Source organism: Electrona antarctica (genome assembly GCF_951216825.1).
Source record: "Electrona antarctica genome assembly, chromosome: 2".
In the NCBI taxonomy this organism is placed as follows: domain Eukaryota; kingdom Metazoa; phylum Chordata; class Actinopteri; order Myctophiformes; family Myctophidae; genus Electrona; species Electrona antarctica.
The window spans coordinates 52,607,539-52,624,897 of record NC_136807.1 but is presented as its reverse complement, the minus strand read 5'-3'; the positions used below and the strand labels follow the sequence as shown (position 1 = coordinate 52,624,897).

Here is a 17,359-nt window from a genome sequence, read left to right as displayed (position 1 = left end):
CATGAAATCTATATCTATCTCTTTATCTGGCTATGCTTTTTTACATGCTTTCCTCTAGTTTTTACGATTTATTTAATGTCAGAGTATTGTTTCGTACTTGATATTTTATTATTGTATGAATCTATGTTGTCTTTTAACTAGGAGAAACATACATCTTTTTTTATTGAGGCTGCTTGCAGTTGGAAAAACAATGCCAGATAAAGCAATCTTGATTGAATCTTGAATATACATTCATGCTCCAACATTCACAAATTGATTTGTAAACTGAAAGATTTCTCAGTCAAAAACATCTGTAAATATAGCTGCAAGCAGCGATAAAGCGGGACCAAGATAGAAGAAGAACAATGCGCAATGAGAACAACACGCACAAATGAGACTGACAAACCGAGTTGTCGGTACCGGGATTTGAACTCGCAACCTTGTGGACCGAAGGCGGGAGCTCTACTGAATGAGCTACACAGAGACAATCAGTGACTACATTGTAAACGGTAAAACCATTCAGTGATTTGGTAACAAGAAGGTGTGTCCTCATTTTGGGCATGTCTTTCCATTACTACAGTGTGTTTTCACGCACAGTTAAAGTGTGTGTGTGTGTGTGTGTGTGCTTGCGTGCGTGCGTGCGAGCCTGCCTGCCTGCCTGCGTGCGTGCGTGCGTGCGTGCGTGCGTGCGTACTAACTTCTCTTTGTGTGTGTGTGTGTGTGTGTGTGTGTGTGTGTGTGCGTGCGTGCGTGCGTGCGTGCGTGCGTACAAACTTCTCTTTGTGTGTGTGTGTGTGTGTGTGTGTGTGTGTGTGTGTGTGTGTGCGCGTGCGTGCGTGCGTGCGTGGCTGCATGCCTGCCTGCCTGCCTGCCTGCTTGCCTGCCTGCCTGCCTGCCTGCCTGCCTGCCTGCCCCTGCCTGCCTGCGTGTGTGTGTGCGTGTGTGCGTGCGTGCGTGCGTGCGTGCGTGCGTGCGTGCGTGGCTGCATGCGTGTGTGTGTTAGGCAGACAATCGTTCATAACCATGGATTTGGATTGAAGATCATCTCTTTAGTTTTTGTGGTGTTTAACATAAGGTGGCTATTATCACACCAGTCTTTAAAGTTATTGATCTCACTGATATAGCCCACAGGGCGTTCAACAATATGTACAAATAAGACTGACAAGCTGAGTTGTCAGTAGCTGGATTTGAACACACAACCTTGCGGTCCAAGGGCAAGAGCTCAACTGACTGAGCTACACGGAGACAATTAGATACTCCATTGTTAACAGGAAAATCATTCAGTGTTAGTTCAGCATAAGTACTCAAACTTTGGTGTGTGTGTGTGTGTGTGTGTGTGTGCGTGCACGCGCAATTTTCATTGGCTCATAAAAACTTCATTTTTTCACTTAGAAAAAAATGTGCTACGATTATTTGTCCGTATAGGTCCAAAGTTCACGTGTAGAAGTTTTCGTGCATTTTGAGCAAATATTCTGGGAGGAGTTACATTTGAACTGTTTTTCATATAATTCAAAATGGCGGGTGATCTAAAGGTCAGAGGTCAAAAGTCAGAACACGAAAGTTGTTCGGCATGAGGAGACGCATATGTGTATCAAAGTGTCAATGCCAACGGTCAAACGGTTCATGAGATATGCACGTTCAAAGTTTGCAAGTTTGCAAGTTTTGCATCAATTGAGTGCTATAGCGCCACCATTTGGCCAATCGTGATGGGCTTCGCATAGTAAAGTGACATAAGCATATGTGTGTATTAGAGGCAGAAGAATAATTTTCACAAAACAGCAATTTTTATTGGTTCATAAAAACTTCATTTTTTCACTTAGAAAAAATGTGCTACGATTATTTGTCCGTATAGGTCCAAAGTTCACGTGTAGAAGTTTTCGTGCATTTTGAGCAAAGATTCTGGGAGGAGTTACATTTGAACTGTTTTTCAAATAATTCAAAATGGCGGGTGATCTAAAGGTCAGAGGTCAAAAGTCAGAACAAGGAAGTTGTTCGGCATGAGGAGACACATATGTGCATCAAAGTGTCATTGCCAACGGTCAAACGGTTCATGAGATATGCACGTTCAAAGTTTGCAAGTTTGCAAGTTTTGCATCAATTGAGTGCTATAGCGCCACCATTTGGCCAATCATGATGGGCTTCGCATAGTCACCGTTTGGCATGGTCCTCTATCATGTTGACAAGTTTTGCGCAAACCGACTGCACGGTTCAGTCAGAACAGCTATTTTTGGCGGAAGGAGAAGGAGAAGAAGTACTGATCATATAATTCAAAATGGCGGGTGATCTAAAGGTCAGAGGTCAAAAGTCAGAACACGAAAGTTGTTCAGCATGAGGCGACGCATATGGGTATCAAAGTTTCATTGCCAACAGTCAAACGGTTCATGAGCTATGCACGTTCAAAGTTAGCATTTTCAATTGAGCGCTATAGCGCCACCATTTGGCCAATCGTCTTGGGCGTCGCATATTCACCGTTTGGCATGGCCCTCTACCAGATTACCGCGTTTCACGAAAACCGACTGCACCATTCAGTCAGAACAGCTATTTTTGGCGGAAGGAGAAGAAGGAGAAGAAGAAGGAGAAGAAAAATAAACACAAAAACAAAGAGTGACCAAAGTCACTGCGTGACTTCTTGGTCCCTAACTAGAAAAAGTGCCCTTCTGGGCACAGGTCTCCACCAGGAGGATAGGACTGTGTGAGATGTTTGGCAAAATGTTTAGGAGTAATATAAACATGTTTGCCTTTGATGGCAATTGGATGACTTGAGGCATTTTGTTCCAAAAATGTGTTTTGCAAAAATCAACCTGTTGGTGGCGCTATAACAGGCCAATGTGAAAAGGGTGGGATATATTCCTCAGCCTAGTAAGAAAATGTGTGAAAGATTTCACGTAAATTGCGCGCTGCGTTCATGATGTGAGGCTTTTGTTCAAAACAGGGCAATCTTGCAAACTGTGAAAGCCAATTATAGCCAATTAGGATGGAATATGAAATATCGGACAGATCCGACTTGAGCACATGACCATAGAGATACTGTGTAACGATTTGTGAGATTTTTGGACAGAATCTGGAGGACTAATATAAAAAAATGTGTTTTACAAAAGTCAGCCTCCTGGTGGCGCTATAAAAGGCAGATGCGGAAAATGCAGGTCAAAGGTTTGTCCTTGGCCTCTAGGGAGTGTGCATGCAACGTTTCACGCAGATCGGTGCAGTTTTAGGTAAAAATTTGAAAAGCTGCCTCATGGTGGCGCTATAACAGGCCGTTCTGGAAAATGCGGGGCAGAGGTTCATCGTTGGCATCCAGGGAGTGTGTGTGCAAAGTTTGGCATCGACCGGGTTAACGGTGCCGGAGATTAGCTGGTAACGGACGGACGGAAGGACGGACGGACGGACACACACACACACACGGACGGAGTGCAAAACATACTCTCTCCCCATGCCTTCGGCCTGGTGGAGACAATCAGTGATCCAGGACTATCCAACATCGGTATCGGCATTGGAATAAAAACAATGTGGCATCGGTCGGGCTCATTCATTTATTTCTACAATTGCAACACATTTCTACAGAAGCCGTGGATATCCTTCTCATTCTGGGCATAAACAAGAAGTTGAACATTTCAGTGATATAGCACAACACAGAGGAGCTGTAGTGGTGAAACCTTTATTAGACAAACTGACAAAACATATATAATTTTCCCCAAAGGCATAAAAGGAGATCTTTGAGGCTATAACAGCACCTCTATGAAGACACAACAGTATAATGAGCTTATAAAACACCTCTATGAAGACCCAACAGTATAATGAGGTTATAAAACACCTCTATGAAGACAAATGATAGTTAGGAAATAAAATGGACCCTTATGCGTCTGTAAATCAGAGATTGTACAAATAGAACCAAATGGAGTTAAATTAACTTTGATTTTACAATATACATTGGGGCCAGAGATAGAAATGCCATTAAATAGGGGAACGTAGCCTAATTCAGGTCAAACCGGGGGCCCTTGAAATAAAAATGGTTGAAAATCACTGCTAGAGTCGTAAAAATCTTCTCTTATGGGGGTAATTGGAATATATTTTCAAATGGGGTGTCCGCACCGCGGGGCTAATGAGTGTCAATTTGTGGGTCCTTGCCATGAAAAGGTTTATGAACCACTGATGTCTCGGGAATCTAGCATATGATGTACTATGATCATTTAACAATCCAAACAACACACAACGTCAACACAGTGAATAGCAGCACGTCAGCACTTTATGGAACCTTTATTTACAGCCTTTACTGCATATCAATGAACATAATAATTATTGCATGAATATAATAATGAATATGACTCGTTAGATCCTGACAAATGTGGACACTGTTCATAATGTTCTACCAGTAACCTATGAGCTGGAGGGAATAATACAAGATATAAAAAAATAAATAAAATAAAATTCCATCATGTTGAATAGAAAATAAGATCCATACACAAGAGGAAAACAGAAATCCATCCAACAAACTATTCATCTTTATTTGAATCAGTCATGTTGATATTGTCAGATTAAGTGATTCCTGTGCTTTAGTATCCTTGTCATCCTGGATTAGACTGAATGATCATATAATTGTCTGTGTGTGTGACTAACTTGTACTAACAGACTTCACCCCCTGTATGAGTCCTCACGTGTATTTTTAGATGACCCTTCCGAGTAAAGCCTTTACCACAAACTGTACAAGAAAAAGGCTTTTCACCTGTATGAGTCCTCATGTGTGGTTTTAGATGACCCTTCTGAGTAAAGCCTTTACCACAAACTGTACAAGAAAAGGGCTTTTCACCTGTATGAATCATCATGTGTAGTTTTAGATCATTTGTGCTAAGAGAGCCTTTTCCACAAATTGTACAAGAAAGGGCCTTTTTGCCTGTATGACTCATCATGTGTATTTTTAGATGACTTTTATGAGCACAGCCTTTACCACAAACTGTACAAGAAAAGGGCTTTTCCCCTGTATGGGTCATCATGTGTGATTTTAGATGACCCTTCTGAGTAAAGCCTTTACCACAAACTGTACAAGAAAAGGGCTTTTCACCTGTATGAATCATCATGTGTGATTTTAGATTACTTGTGCCAACACAGCCTTTACCACATACTGTACAGGAATAGGGCCTTTCGCCAGTATGAGTCCTCACGTGTATTTTTAGATGACCCTTCCGAGTAAAGCCTTTACCACAAACTGTACAAGAAAAGGGCTTTTCCCCTGTGTGAATCATTGTGTGACGCTTCAGATCATGCATTAATCTAAATATTTTTCCACACTCTGTACAACTAAAAGATTTCTTCCCTGTGTGACTCCTTATGGAGTGAGTTTGTTTAGATGTTTCCAGGTCCTGGGACAGCTTGCGCTGTCCTCCCACAAGTTGTGTGTTTTGTGATTTCAGTGCGTTTAAAGCTGACTGATCTCCCCTAGTCTCCTCCCACTCATCACTGTCTTCAGTGATGTCAGATTCAGAACAGTGTGAAGAGTCAGAACAGTGTGAAGAGAGGAGCTGCTCATCACTAGCTGGTTGTGATGTTCCACAGTCAGTTTGTGTTTTCATGTGTTCAGTTGAGGTGCCAGCTACAGGCCCTGTCTCTCTGTTTTCATCATCATCTTCACTTTTCACTGCTAGTATTGTCAACGTTGACCCACCAGCCTCCTCTGGTCTTTGGGGTAGCTCCTCTTGTTCGTCTTTAATCTGTGGAGGTTGTGGTTCCTCCTGGACCAGACTGGAGCTCATCTCCAGGAAACCTCCTCTTTACACACAGGGAGGTGCAGGATGTCTAGGGAAAAAACAGGGATGTGCAGGAAGTCCCAGGAAAAAGATACAGTGAAACTCTAAAAAAGGTTTGAACTTGACATGATTTCAGTGAGTCCTCTGCAGCAGGCTAGTTAACACTTTGACTTCTGAACACGAGTTACACGAGCGAATAGACTGTAGAACACTTTCCCTCTCGTTCGCGAGTTTCCAGAGTTAAGTTTTCATTGTTTAATCCACATTTTAATCAGTTTGAAGTCATACAGACTTTCGACTGGACAGAGGAGGATAGGAGCTGTTACCACTGAAGTAGAATTAACTGCAAAGCTCCAGTAAATATTTTCACAACCCAACCATTGTCCGATTCATGGTACCTTTAGATCAGTGGTTCTCGGTACTTGAGCGCGGAAGAATCTTCCCAAAAATGAAAAAGGGGGGGGGGGGGTATATATATATATATATATAATAAAAACATAATAAAACTATTGAAATACTACTTTGAATGGAAATAACATTACCATAATATCACTCTAATTGAATTTAAAAAATGTTTTGTTGAACACTTGGGAACAGCGCATTTCCTGGCTGTTACTTTTAATGCGCCGGTACTGGTAGTAGCCACGATCAAAACAAACACGGGGAACTGATGGCTGGCGCCTTAGAGGTGGATTTAGAGGCACTGCGACGGGATTCAACTTTTGCGTGCGTGTGTGCGTGTGTTTGTTTGTGTCGGTCGCGCGCGCGTGTGTGTGTGTGTGAATGTGTGGAAATGTAATCTTTGTTCACAAAGTGTACAAGTAAAGGGCTTTTTGCCCCTTATGGCTCCTCATTGTAACAGTTAAAGTGCCCGTTTTGCACAGCATGATTTTGGCTGACGTCTGTGAAAAATAATAAATATTCTTATTAGGACTAAATTCGCCTCCTGTGTGAACTGTGCTAATATATTTTAACATAAGTTATAATGGTGGTCATATTGTCATTATAATGGTGGTGATATTGTCATTATCATTTTGATAACAGTGTATATGTACCCGAAATCCATCATAAACCCGCCAAAAAAGCATCAATAACCGCTAATAACCGCACATTTTCCCCGTGCACGTTTGGCGGTGGTGGTACTTGGAGTGACAAATAAAATCTGAGGTGGTACTTGGTGTAAAAAGGTTGAGAACCACTGCTTTAGATCAATGCAGCAATGAAATCACATTGTTAATGCTTAAATCGAGAAACGGTTCATATCAGTTCATCTTACACCCTCAGTACCGACCCATTTTCACCAATAAAATAAATAAAGACAGAGTGCTTGAAACTTACTGAGATCCAGGTGGTCTTCAGGTTCCTGTTTAAGGTGGTCTTCAGGTTCCTGTTTAAGGTGGTCTTCAGGTTCCTGTTTAATAGAAACAGTGGTGTCTGGAGGACTGATTTTCACCTGCAGACTGGACTCCACACACTGGTCTGGAATTAAGGAATACAAGGACATAATTATTACTTAAAGGACCACTTCACCACTTTTCAGCCTATCCTAGTTTAATTGGTCCTCATTGGGTTTGTCAAATTATGAAATTATTACCGATATCCGATCTCCGATCATTTGCAGGGTCATATCTGCCGATTATACCACAATGGAAACAAGCCTAGGGCCTAGTGGCTTGGCCCATAGCCTGTTAATAAAGTAAGTTAGTATTCAATCAATAAATAAAAAGCCTAGAATTTTCCACGTGTCTGTTTTCACAACTGAATGACTACTGAATGAGATGAGTACACAAATAAAATGTAACGTTTATTTTTACACAATATTTTATTTGGCTTTTGTTCTTGACTAGAGGTACTAGACACACTTGATTTATATTTAACTAATTTATGAATTTGTACATTTTTAAACGACATGACATCAGCTTGTGACTGCAACTTGTTCCTGTTCGCAGATGACTCAGCACTGCTGGTCTCGGGACGGTGGCACAGTCGGTAGTGCTGTCGCCTCACAGCTAGAAGGTCCTGGGTTCAATTCCCCCTGGGGACGCTGTGGGCGTGTTCTGTCCTCCGCGTCATCAGTGCCCATACCCGAGGCGGGATTGGCGAAAGGGCCTTTCTGTGTGGAGTTTGCATGTTCTCCCTGTGTCCCCTAGGGTATGTACCCTCACAAAAAACATGCAGTAATCCTGGTCTCTAAACTACCTCCCCCTGGTCAGCCAGGGCGCCTGATGGAGGGGAAAGGAACTGGTCAGAATAACGTGTTCCTTCCACACTGTCATGGCAGCTTGACTGGCTGTCTGTTCTGACTCTTCTGTTTCTTTGTCTTTTAGGTTGGAGCTGCATTGCACTTTCGGGGAGGTGTGTCCTGGCTATGACCTGGCTGGTCTACATCAGGCAATCACCTTGGCTGTCTACTAATACCTGGCTGTGATGGCACGCAGTGCTCAGTGATAGTTCCTCCTTCGGCCAGTGCACACCTCTGTGCTTTTGTACTAGGTCAGTTGTATTCTGCGAAATACTTAAGTACCTATTCTGCTCCTTGACTGCATGGCCTGCTTCTAATTGTTGGTCTCCTCCCTCAGTGCCTGCCTGCCAGCCTGCACACCTCTCCTTGCAGCTCCAACCAAGGACCTAAGTATAATTTATTTTGGAAACTTGGACTTTAAGTTTGGACTTAAGTTACGTTTTTGCCTTGAAAGTTTTGGAAGACCTTCTGTGTTTTGAGTAAATAAATACTCTGGATTTTGACATTATACCACGTTTCCTTGTCTGTCTGCATCTGGGTTCCCTGTCTGCCAATATGAACCCAGCAGACTCAGACAACATCCATCAGGCTTTGGCTGGTCAGGCCGTATTACTAGGAACTCATGATCAAGCTTTGAGAGAAATTATGGGTGGCATGCGAGACCTTTCCAGCAACATGACTAGCCTACGCAGAGAGCTAAGCACCACCGCTGCCCAGGCTCAACCCCTTCCCTCCGATGATGTTGATGATTCAGTGAACCGGTCTGCTGCATCCCCGGGCTCCTCTCGGGAGCCTCACGCCCCAGCACCCGAGCGTTACGACGGTTCCCTCGTCTTTGATCTTCAGCCACAGGCTTATTCCACTGATCGGTCACGTATCGCCTACCTTCTAGGCTGCTTGAAGGGAGAGGCCTTGGCCTGGGCGAGACCAGTATGGGAGAGCCGATCCCCCGTTTGTTGTTCGTTGGAGGCTTTCACCCAGGCTATGAGAACCGTATTCGATCACCCTGTGAAGGGGAGGGAGGCGTCCAAGCGGCTGTTGAATTTGAAGCAAGGCTCCAGAAGCGTGGCGAAGTACGCAGTTGAATTTCGCTCCCTCGCCGCTGAAAGCAGATGGGATGACGTCGCGCTACAGGAGGTGTTTCAACATGGCTTGTCCGAGGCTATCAAGGATGAATTGGCAGCTCGCGACGAGGCTGAGGATCTTGATTCTCTCATTTCCCTGGCCATTCGCCTCGATAATCGGCTCCGTGAACGACAGAGGGAGAGAGGTGGGCGTACCTCCCAGTCTCGTGTGTTCACTCCCCGACGCACTCCACCACGTGGGTTTCCGTCTTCCTCCGAGAATACCCGAGAGCTCCCGACCCCGAGCGAGCCCGAACCGATGCAAGTCGGTCGAGCTCGTGCTCCGTTAACGACGGAGGAGCGTCAGCGCCGCCAGCAGAGCAACAGTTGTTTTTACTGTGGCAAGCCAGGCCACTTTATTCACCAGTGCTCCCTGCTGTCGGGAAAAGACAAGGGCTCTCAGTCAGGAGGGGACTGATAGCCCAAACAACACGGCACACCTCTACCACGAGAACTCCTCTGCACGCGCAGCTGGTCATTAAAGGTACAGTGCACTCATTTTCTGCTTTATTAGATTCTGGCGCAGATGAGAGTTTCATTGATTCCTCTGTGTGTGAGAGGCTTAATATTCCTCTTATTGACCTAGAAGTGCCTCTTAAGACCACGACTTTGAGTGGGGAGTTGTTAGCCCTTGTCACCCAGAGGACTGAACCTTTAATAGTGCACCTGTCTGGTAACCACCAAGAATGTATCAGTTTCATTGTATTGAGTTCCCCTGACGTACCTCTGATTATTGGAATTCCATGGCACTATTCGTAGCTGGAGTGTTTTATGTCATTCCTGTTGTCTCAAGTCAGCCCTGAGCCCTAACCCCCTCACTTCTGCTCCTCCAGTAACCCCTCCTGACCTGATGACTGTGCCTCCTGTGTACCATGATGTGGGAGAGGTTTTTAGTAAACAGCGGGCTCTCTCTCTCCCACCCCACCGGCCCTACGACTGCGCCATTGAGCTGTTGGCCGACGCACCACTGCCTGGGAGCCGCCTGTACAACCTCTCTCGACCGGAACGTGAGGCTATGGAGAACTATATTCAAACGTCCCTGGCTGCTGGCCTCATTCGTCCCTCCTCGTCCCCTGTTGGAGCTGGATTTTTCTTTGTGGGGAAGAAAGATGGCAGTCTGAGGCCCTGCATTGACTATAGAGGTTTGAATAACATCACAGTCAAGAACCGTTACCCCCTTCCTCTCATCAGTTCAGCTTTTGAGCCCCTGGAAGGAGCCACCATCTTTACTAAATTAGATCTACGCAACGCCTACCACCTGGTACGGATCCGCGATGGTGATGAGTGGAAGACGGCCTTCAACACACCTCTGGGGAACTTTGAGTATTGTGTGATGCCTTTCGGACTCACTAACGCCCCTGCTGTATTCCAGACCATGGTTAACGCTGTGTTAAGGGACATGCTTAACCGTTTTGTTTTCGTCTTTCTTGATGACATTCTTGTGTTCTCTAAGTCCTTGGCTGAGCACATTCAGCATGTCCGCCTGGTCCTGCAGAGGCTCCTTGAGAACCAGCTTTTTGTGAAGGCGGAGAAATGTGAGTTCCATGTGCCCAGCACCTCCTACTTGGGCTTCATCATCTCTGAGAGGGAGATGAGCATGGACCCTTCCAAGGTGACGGCAGTCTCTGAGTGGCCGCAGCCGACCAACCGCAAACAGCTCCAGCGGTTCTTGGGCTTTGCGAATTTCGATCGCCGCTTCATCAGGAACTACAGCCGTGTTGCAGCCCCCCTGACAGCCCTCACCTCTACCACGACCAAGTTCAAGTGGACTACTGAGGCGGCTGCTGCCTTTCAAGTTCTTAAAATACTCTTCACTACTGCCCCCATCTTGGTTCAGCCTGATCCGTCCCGGCAGTTCATCGTGGAGATGGATGCCTCTGATGTCGGTGTCGGAGCTGTGCTTTCTCAGCGGTCAGCCTCAGACCAGAAAGTCCATCCTTGTGCTTTCCTCTCTCACAAACTTGATGCTGCTGAGAGGAATTATGAAGTGGGGAACCGTGAACTTCTAGCTATAGTCCTAGCCTTAGAAGAGTGGAGACACTGGCTGGAGGGCGCCAAACATCCTTTTGTGGTTTGGACTGACCACAAGAACCTAGCCTACCTCAAGACGGCTAAACGCCTCAACTCACGTCAGGCCAGGTGGGCCCTGTTCCTGGGACGTTTTCAGTTTACCCTGACCTACCGCCCAGGCTCCAAGAACACCAAGGCTGATGCCCTGTCTCGTCAGTACGCTGCGGAGGAAGCTACTGCTCCACCTGAGACTATCCTGCCCCCCTCCTGTGTTGTTGCTGCACTCACATGGGACTTCGAGTCAGCCATTCTGGAGGCCCAACACACCCAGCCGGACCCAGGCACCGCCCCCCAAGGTCGCTTGTTCATTCCTGACTCTGTGCGCTCCAGAGTTCTCCAGAGGGCTCATGCCTCCCGGGTCAACTGCCACCCTGGTAGGAACCGCACCCTTGACATTCTCCACCGTCATTTCTGGTGGCCTTCCATGGAGGCGGATGCTAGAGAGTACGTCGCGGCGTGTCCAGTTTGTGCCCAGAACAAGACCTCTAACCGACCCAGCTCGGGTCTTCTTCGCCCGCTGCCGATTCCTCAGCGCCCTTGGTCCCACATTGCTTTGGATTTTGTCACCGGACTGCCCCCTCCGATGGGAACACTGATATTTTGCCCATCATAGATCGTTTCTCTAAGGCTGCCCACTGCGTTGCTCTTCCTAAGCTCCCCTCTGCCACCGAGACGGCCGATCTCTTAGTTCTCATGTGTTCCGGATTCACGGCATTCCAGCTGACATCGTTTCGGACCGAGGCCCACAGTTCACCTCTCAAGTGTGGAGGGCTTTTTGCACTGCACTGGGTGCCACGGTTAGTCTGTCCTCAGGCTTTCACCCCCAAACCAATGGGCAAGTTGAGCAATGGAACCAAGAACTGGAGACCACGTTACGTTGCCTAGCATCCTCTCGTCAATCTACCTGGTCGTCTCAGCTTGTGTGGGCTGAGTACGCTCACAACTCGGCAACTAGCACAGCTACAGGCATGTCCCCCTTCCAGTGTTCCCTTGGCTACCAACCTCCTCTATTCCCTGTTGAGGAGGGGGACCTCAGTTCCCTCAGTTCAGGCCCACCTTCGCCACTGCGTCGAGCCTGGAAGTCTTCTCGTGCCGCTCTTATGCGAACTTCCCGAAAGAATGAGGCACATGCTAATCGACGGAGGATTCCGGCCCCTAAGTATCGACTAGGATAGAAGGTGTGGTTGTCGACTACTGATCTGCCCCTTCGGACGGAGTCCCGTAAACTGTCTCCTAAATTCATTGGACCTTTCCCCATCGACAAGATCATCAATCCGGCCGCGGTCCGCCTGAAGCTGCCCCGGACCCTTCGCGTTCATCCTACGTTCCACGTGTCTCTTATAAAGCCAGTGGTCACTAGTTCTCTGTAACCCCCCTGTTCCGCCCCCTCCTCCTCCCAGGATTCTGGATGGTGGCCCGGTCTACACGGTTCGCCGCCTGCTCGATGTTCGCCGCCGTGGCCGGGGGTTTCAGTACCTGGTGGACTGGGAGGGTTATGGACCGGAGGAGTGCTGCTGGGTCCCTCGGCGCAACATCTGTGATCCTGCTCTCATCCGGGAGTTCCGTCTTCAGCACCCGGGTTGACCTGGTGGGGCGCCCTGAGGCGCCCGTTAGGGGGGGGGTACTGTCATGGCAGCTTGACTGGCTGTCTGTTCTGACTCTTCTGTTTCTTTGTCTTTTAGGTTGGAGCTGCATTCCACTTTCGGGGAATGCAGTTTGTCCTGGCTATGACCTGGCTGGTCTCCATCAGGCAATCACCTGGCTGTCTACTAATACCTGGCTGTGATGGCACGCAGTGCTCAGTGATAGTTCCTCCTTCGGCCAGTGCACACCTCTGTGCTTTTGTACTAGGTCAGTTGTATTCTGCGAAAGACTTAAGTACCTATTCTGCTCCTTGACTGCATGGCCTGCTTCTAAATGTTGGTCTCCTCCCTCAGTGCCTGCCTGCCAGCCTGCACACCACTCCTTGCAGCTCCAACCAAGGACCTAAGTATCATTTCTTCTTTTGGAAACTTGGACTTTAAGTTTGGACTTAAGTTACGTTTTTGCCTTGAAGATTTTGGAAGACCTTCTGTGTTTAGAGTAAATAAATACTCTGTATTTTGACATTATACCACGTTTCCTTGTCTGTCTGCATCTGAGTTCCCTGTCTGCCTTGACACACACGATATGTCTGGCCGGGGAAACCCCCCCCTGTCAGGTGAAAAGAAGCAGCTTGGACTCCTCATGCATAGAAGGAAGCTTGAGGTCAGTCCGCTGCCCCCCCAGGTTGGCAGAGGCAGTGTAGCGCCCACGATTACATTAGATAATCGACACTGGGTGGAAAAAGATGGGTTGCAAAATCGTGGGATAAAAATTAAAAGAAAAGAAAGGGCCCTCAGCTCTGAGCTTAGAATCTGCACCTGGCTCGCTGATGATAAACTATCTTTACACCTGGGAAAAACTGAATCCATTCTCTTTGGATCAAATAGTCATCTCAGCAAGGCTGATGGCTTCTTGGTTAGAGTGGGTGACAATATTATCACACGAAAATATGAAATTACCTACCTAGGTTCCATCCTGGAGGCAAATCTTTCCAGTGATGAAATGGCCACCAACGTAATAAAAATAAGTCAACCAAAGAACAAGATTCCTATACAGGATCTCCTCACTGGTCAACAAAAACACCTTGAAGACCCTAACAGGAGCCCTAGTACAAGGTTTCTTTGACTATGCTTGCACTTCCTGGTACCACCGCATCTCAAAGGCCCTTAAAACAAGGCTCCAGACTTCCCAAAACAAACTTGTCAGGTTACTACTTGGCCTCACTCCCCGAACGCACCTCACCCCTGCCCATTATGACAGGCTGGAATGGCTTAGGGTTGACGACAGAGTACAGCATCTTGCAATAGGTCTGGTCCACAAGATTTGCTACTCCACCAAGATACCCATGTACCCGTCTAAATACTTCCTTAATGTCAATAAAGTCCACACCCACCAGAGGGAGTTCAACAAACCATGTGCAACCCAGATTCGGCACAAACAAGGGACTAAATTCATTTCGCTCCTATGCCACCAAAATGTGGAACGCCCTACCAACATTCATTAAGACATGCAAATCCCTTGACTCCTTCAAAACTGCTCTCAAAGGGCACCTACGGACGGCTGCAATTTGAAACTGGCCCCCGTAAATTCTGAATCCCCCACCCACCCCTTTTCCCCCTCACTGTATATATTCTTTCCCTTTTTTACCTCCTCTATGATGATTTCCTATTTTTGGAATGTGCATATTTGTACGTCTCTAAATGTTATGATGAATTGAAAATGGTGGACCCTCTTGTAAACAAGTGTAATACTTTATGGTGTCGTCCACTCACAGTTGACAGTTTTTGTATTGAGTTTTATTTTAAATGTACTGTAATTCTGCAAACTGTTAAATAAATACTTCAATCAATCAATCCGATTATGATACAAATTGTATTGTGCATCCCTAGTCCTCCCTAATGTTTTCCACTCATGTCTGTGTCTCATAGGAGGGCTGTGGGCAGTTCAGAAACACGTCCAGCGTTTTTATTATCGTGAGAACGATGGCCATTATCGCAGTGCAACTTTTAAGGAATAGAAACCCTGCAGTTTCTATTAGCTTGGATTCCCTGTCGGACAGTGCAGTGTTGTAGAGGAGGTCTCTCTGAACACGTGCGTATGTCAGACCAGTTGAAACATAGAACCTTTCAGGCTCAGGGGTAGAGTTTCCGGATGGTAACCGCGAGGTCGCAGGTTCGAACTCGGGCTCCCCCAGAGTTAGTGTCGAAGTGTCCTTGAGCAAGACATTGAACCCCTAATTGCTCCCGATGTGCTGGTTCGTGCCTTGCATGGTTTCCGCCGCCATTGTGAATGGGTGAATGTAATGCACAATCTATGTAAAGCCCCTTGGATAAAAGCGCTATATAAATGCACCATTTTACCATTTATAGAACAGTTTTTTGTCCAGCGTCCACTATAGTCTGGAAACAGCACTTTTCTTTTTTACCTCTGACCGCACTGGATGGCCCGCCACTTTTTATTTTACGCCTCTGCTGCATAGCAGAGAGTGTGGTGTTGTAGAGGTCTCTCAGAACGCGTGTGTATGTCAGACCAGTTGATACAGAACCGATTTTTGTCCAGCGTCCAATTTGTAAAGGCCATGCACTAAGAATGTATCCATTTAGCTATATTTTTTTTATTATTATTGTTGTTGACTCTACAACATTATGTTTCTTTGTAAAAAAAATAATAATAATAATTAGAGAATCGTTGAAATGCTTAATTTATAGTTGTAATGTGTAAATGAATAGTTTTTCAATGGATTCAGTTTACTAGAGGGTAATCTTATTTTGAACAGATCATCCACCGGAAGTCTTATATTTGCTATCTTAATTTGGCAGCTAGACAGAGCTCATCTGCAGCCAACAAGTTTCCTAGTCATTCCTAGAAGGCAGCTATAAGCTACTTGAAAAAGTTAATGTGTTTACCAACCTGCTCTGTGTAGTCTGATGTGTGGCTGCAGCATCACGTCCAGCAGTTTGTTCTGTTTCTCCAGCAGAGTTTCTAGTGTCTCCATCTCTCTCTGGAAAAGGTTGCATATGAACTCTCCCACCGCGCTGAGGCGCTCCAACACAAACACTCTCACATTAAGCGTCACACTACAAACATCAACACCACGCTGTTTGTCCAAAACACACAATATCTCCTCTCCCACCGACGTCATGTGTTCATTTATCTTCAGCCGTAGAGACTCCATTTGACTTTTTTTACCTCCTTTAGGACACATTTTCTCCACGCTTTCTGTTCCTACTGTAATATATTTACATTATAACGTCTAAAGTAATGTGTAAACTTTAGGCACAAAGTCGACAAAGAGCAATGGAGTGGACGCAGCATGCTCCCACCATTACGCTAAAAAGCAACAACACTCATTTACTTCCGGGTCAACGTGCTACAAGTACGATCAGCAAAGGATAAAAGCACTGTTGTCTTTCACCGCCTGGTGGAGGTGTGTAACTGTCACTGAATGAAGATGAGATAGATTTCAAAAGAAAGCACAAGTCAGTACAAAAACTGCTAATGGGGATAAAAGTAAAACCAGAAAAAAGCACTAAAGACTTGTTTACATCAGGGTCATTTTCAATTCACTGGAACATTTAATGACGTAGGGCCTACAAATGTACACTTCTATGAAAAACAGGAAATCATCATATAGCCTAGTTAAAGAAAGTTAAAAAAGGGGAAAAAAAGGAAATCACACCTGTGTGAAGTGAGGGGCGCTCTTATCATCATATATATTTGTGTCCTCACTTTTCCATCCTCAATTTTATCTTCAATGTTTTACAGGGGCCCGTTTTGAATTGCAGCCGCCCGCAAGTGCTCTGTGAGAGCGGTTTTGAAGGAGTCTAGGGATTCACATTTCTTAACGGATACCGGATAACTCGCCAGTATACCGATTCTCTGCGGTTTAGTGCATTTTAGTTTTACTTCACCTTCATTTAAATTGCATTGAATTGAGACAGAGAGGATAGTTGTTTAGAGTTTACACTAGATGAAGTGGGAATGCTAAAGTTTATACACCAAAGTACCAAAACAATGTAATTCATTAGTAAACAATATCCTGAATTGGTAGGCCTACTATCATTGGTATTCACATACTCAACCTTTTATCATTGAATAGCTGACCATTTAATTGCACAAAATATTTTGATCACTTTGGAAATGAACTATAACATCTGTGGGTTTGACATACTACACTGATGAAGACAGCATGTTAGCATAACGATGAAGACAATGATGAGGAGTTTTCGGTGTGACGAGTTGGTAAAGTTGGTAGAGTTTGGTAGAGTTGGTAAAGTTCTCCGGATAAGCGGATACCCTGTTGGTAGGGTGTTTTTCCACGTTAGTGGCATATGTAATGTGTACACCAAAAAATAACCCAAAAAACAAGGAATTGATTGTCGACTTCAGGACTAGAATCAGGCCACAACACCATCCAATGACCATGTATGGATTGATTGATTGAAGTATTTATTAACAGTATGCAGAATAGGTACATTTCAAGCACAACTCATTCCAAAAACTGTGGACGACACCATAAAGCATTACGCTTGTTTACGATAGGGTCCACCATTTTGAATTCATCAGAACATTTAGAGACATACAGATATACACTTCTGTTTAAAAAAAATCACACTTGTGTG

General features: G+C 45.5%; 1 protein-coding gene across 2 annotated transcripts in view; it reads right to left on the bottom strand.

The window, feature by feature from the left end:
* LOC306917025 (uncharacterized protein) overlaps positions 1–16,073 on the bottom strand; it is a 30,146-nt gene extending 14,073 nt beyond the window's left edge. The window contains exons 1-3 of one of the 2 annotated variants that reach the window (XM_079495144.1): positions 15,648–16,073; positions 7,056–7,196; positions 5,313–5,766 (exon numbers count right to left, since the gene is read on the bottom strand). In XM_079495144.1, the coding sequence (XP_079351270.1) occupies positions 5,720–5,766; positions 7,056–7,196; positions 15,648–15,942 (483 nt within the window). In that variant the 5' untranslated portion in view covers positions 15,943–16,073 and the 3' untranslated portion in view covers positions 5,313–5,719. Of the gene's footprint in view, positions 1–5,312; positions 5,767–7,055; positions 7,197–15,647 lie in introns of those variants that run through there. The other variant, XM_079495143.1, reaches the window with a different exon arrangement.
* Between the last annotated feature and the right edge of the window lie 1,286 nt (positions 16,074–17,359).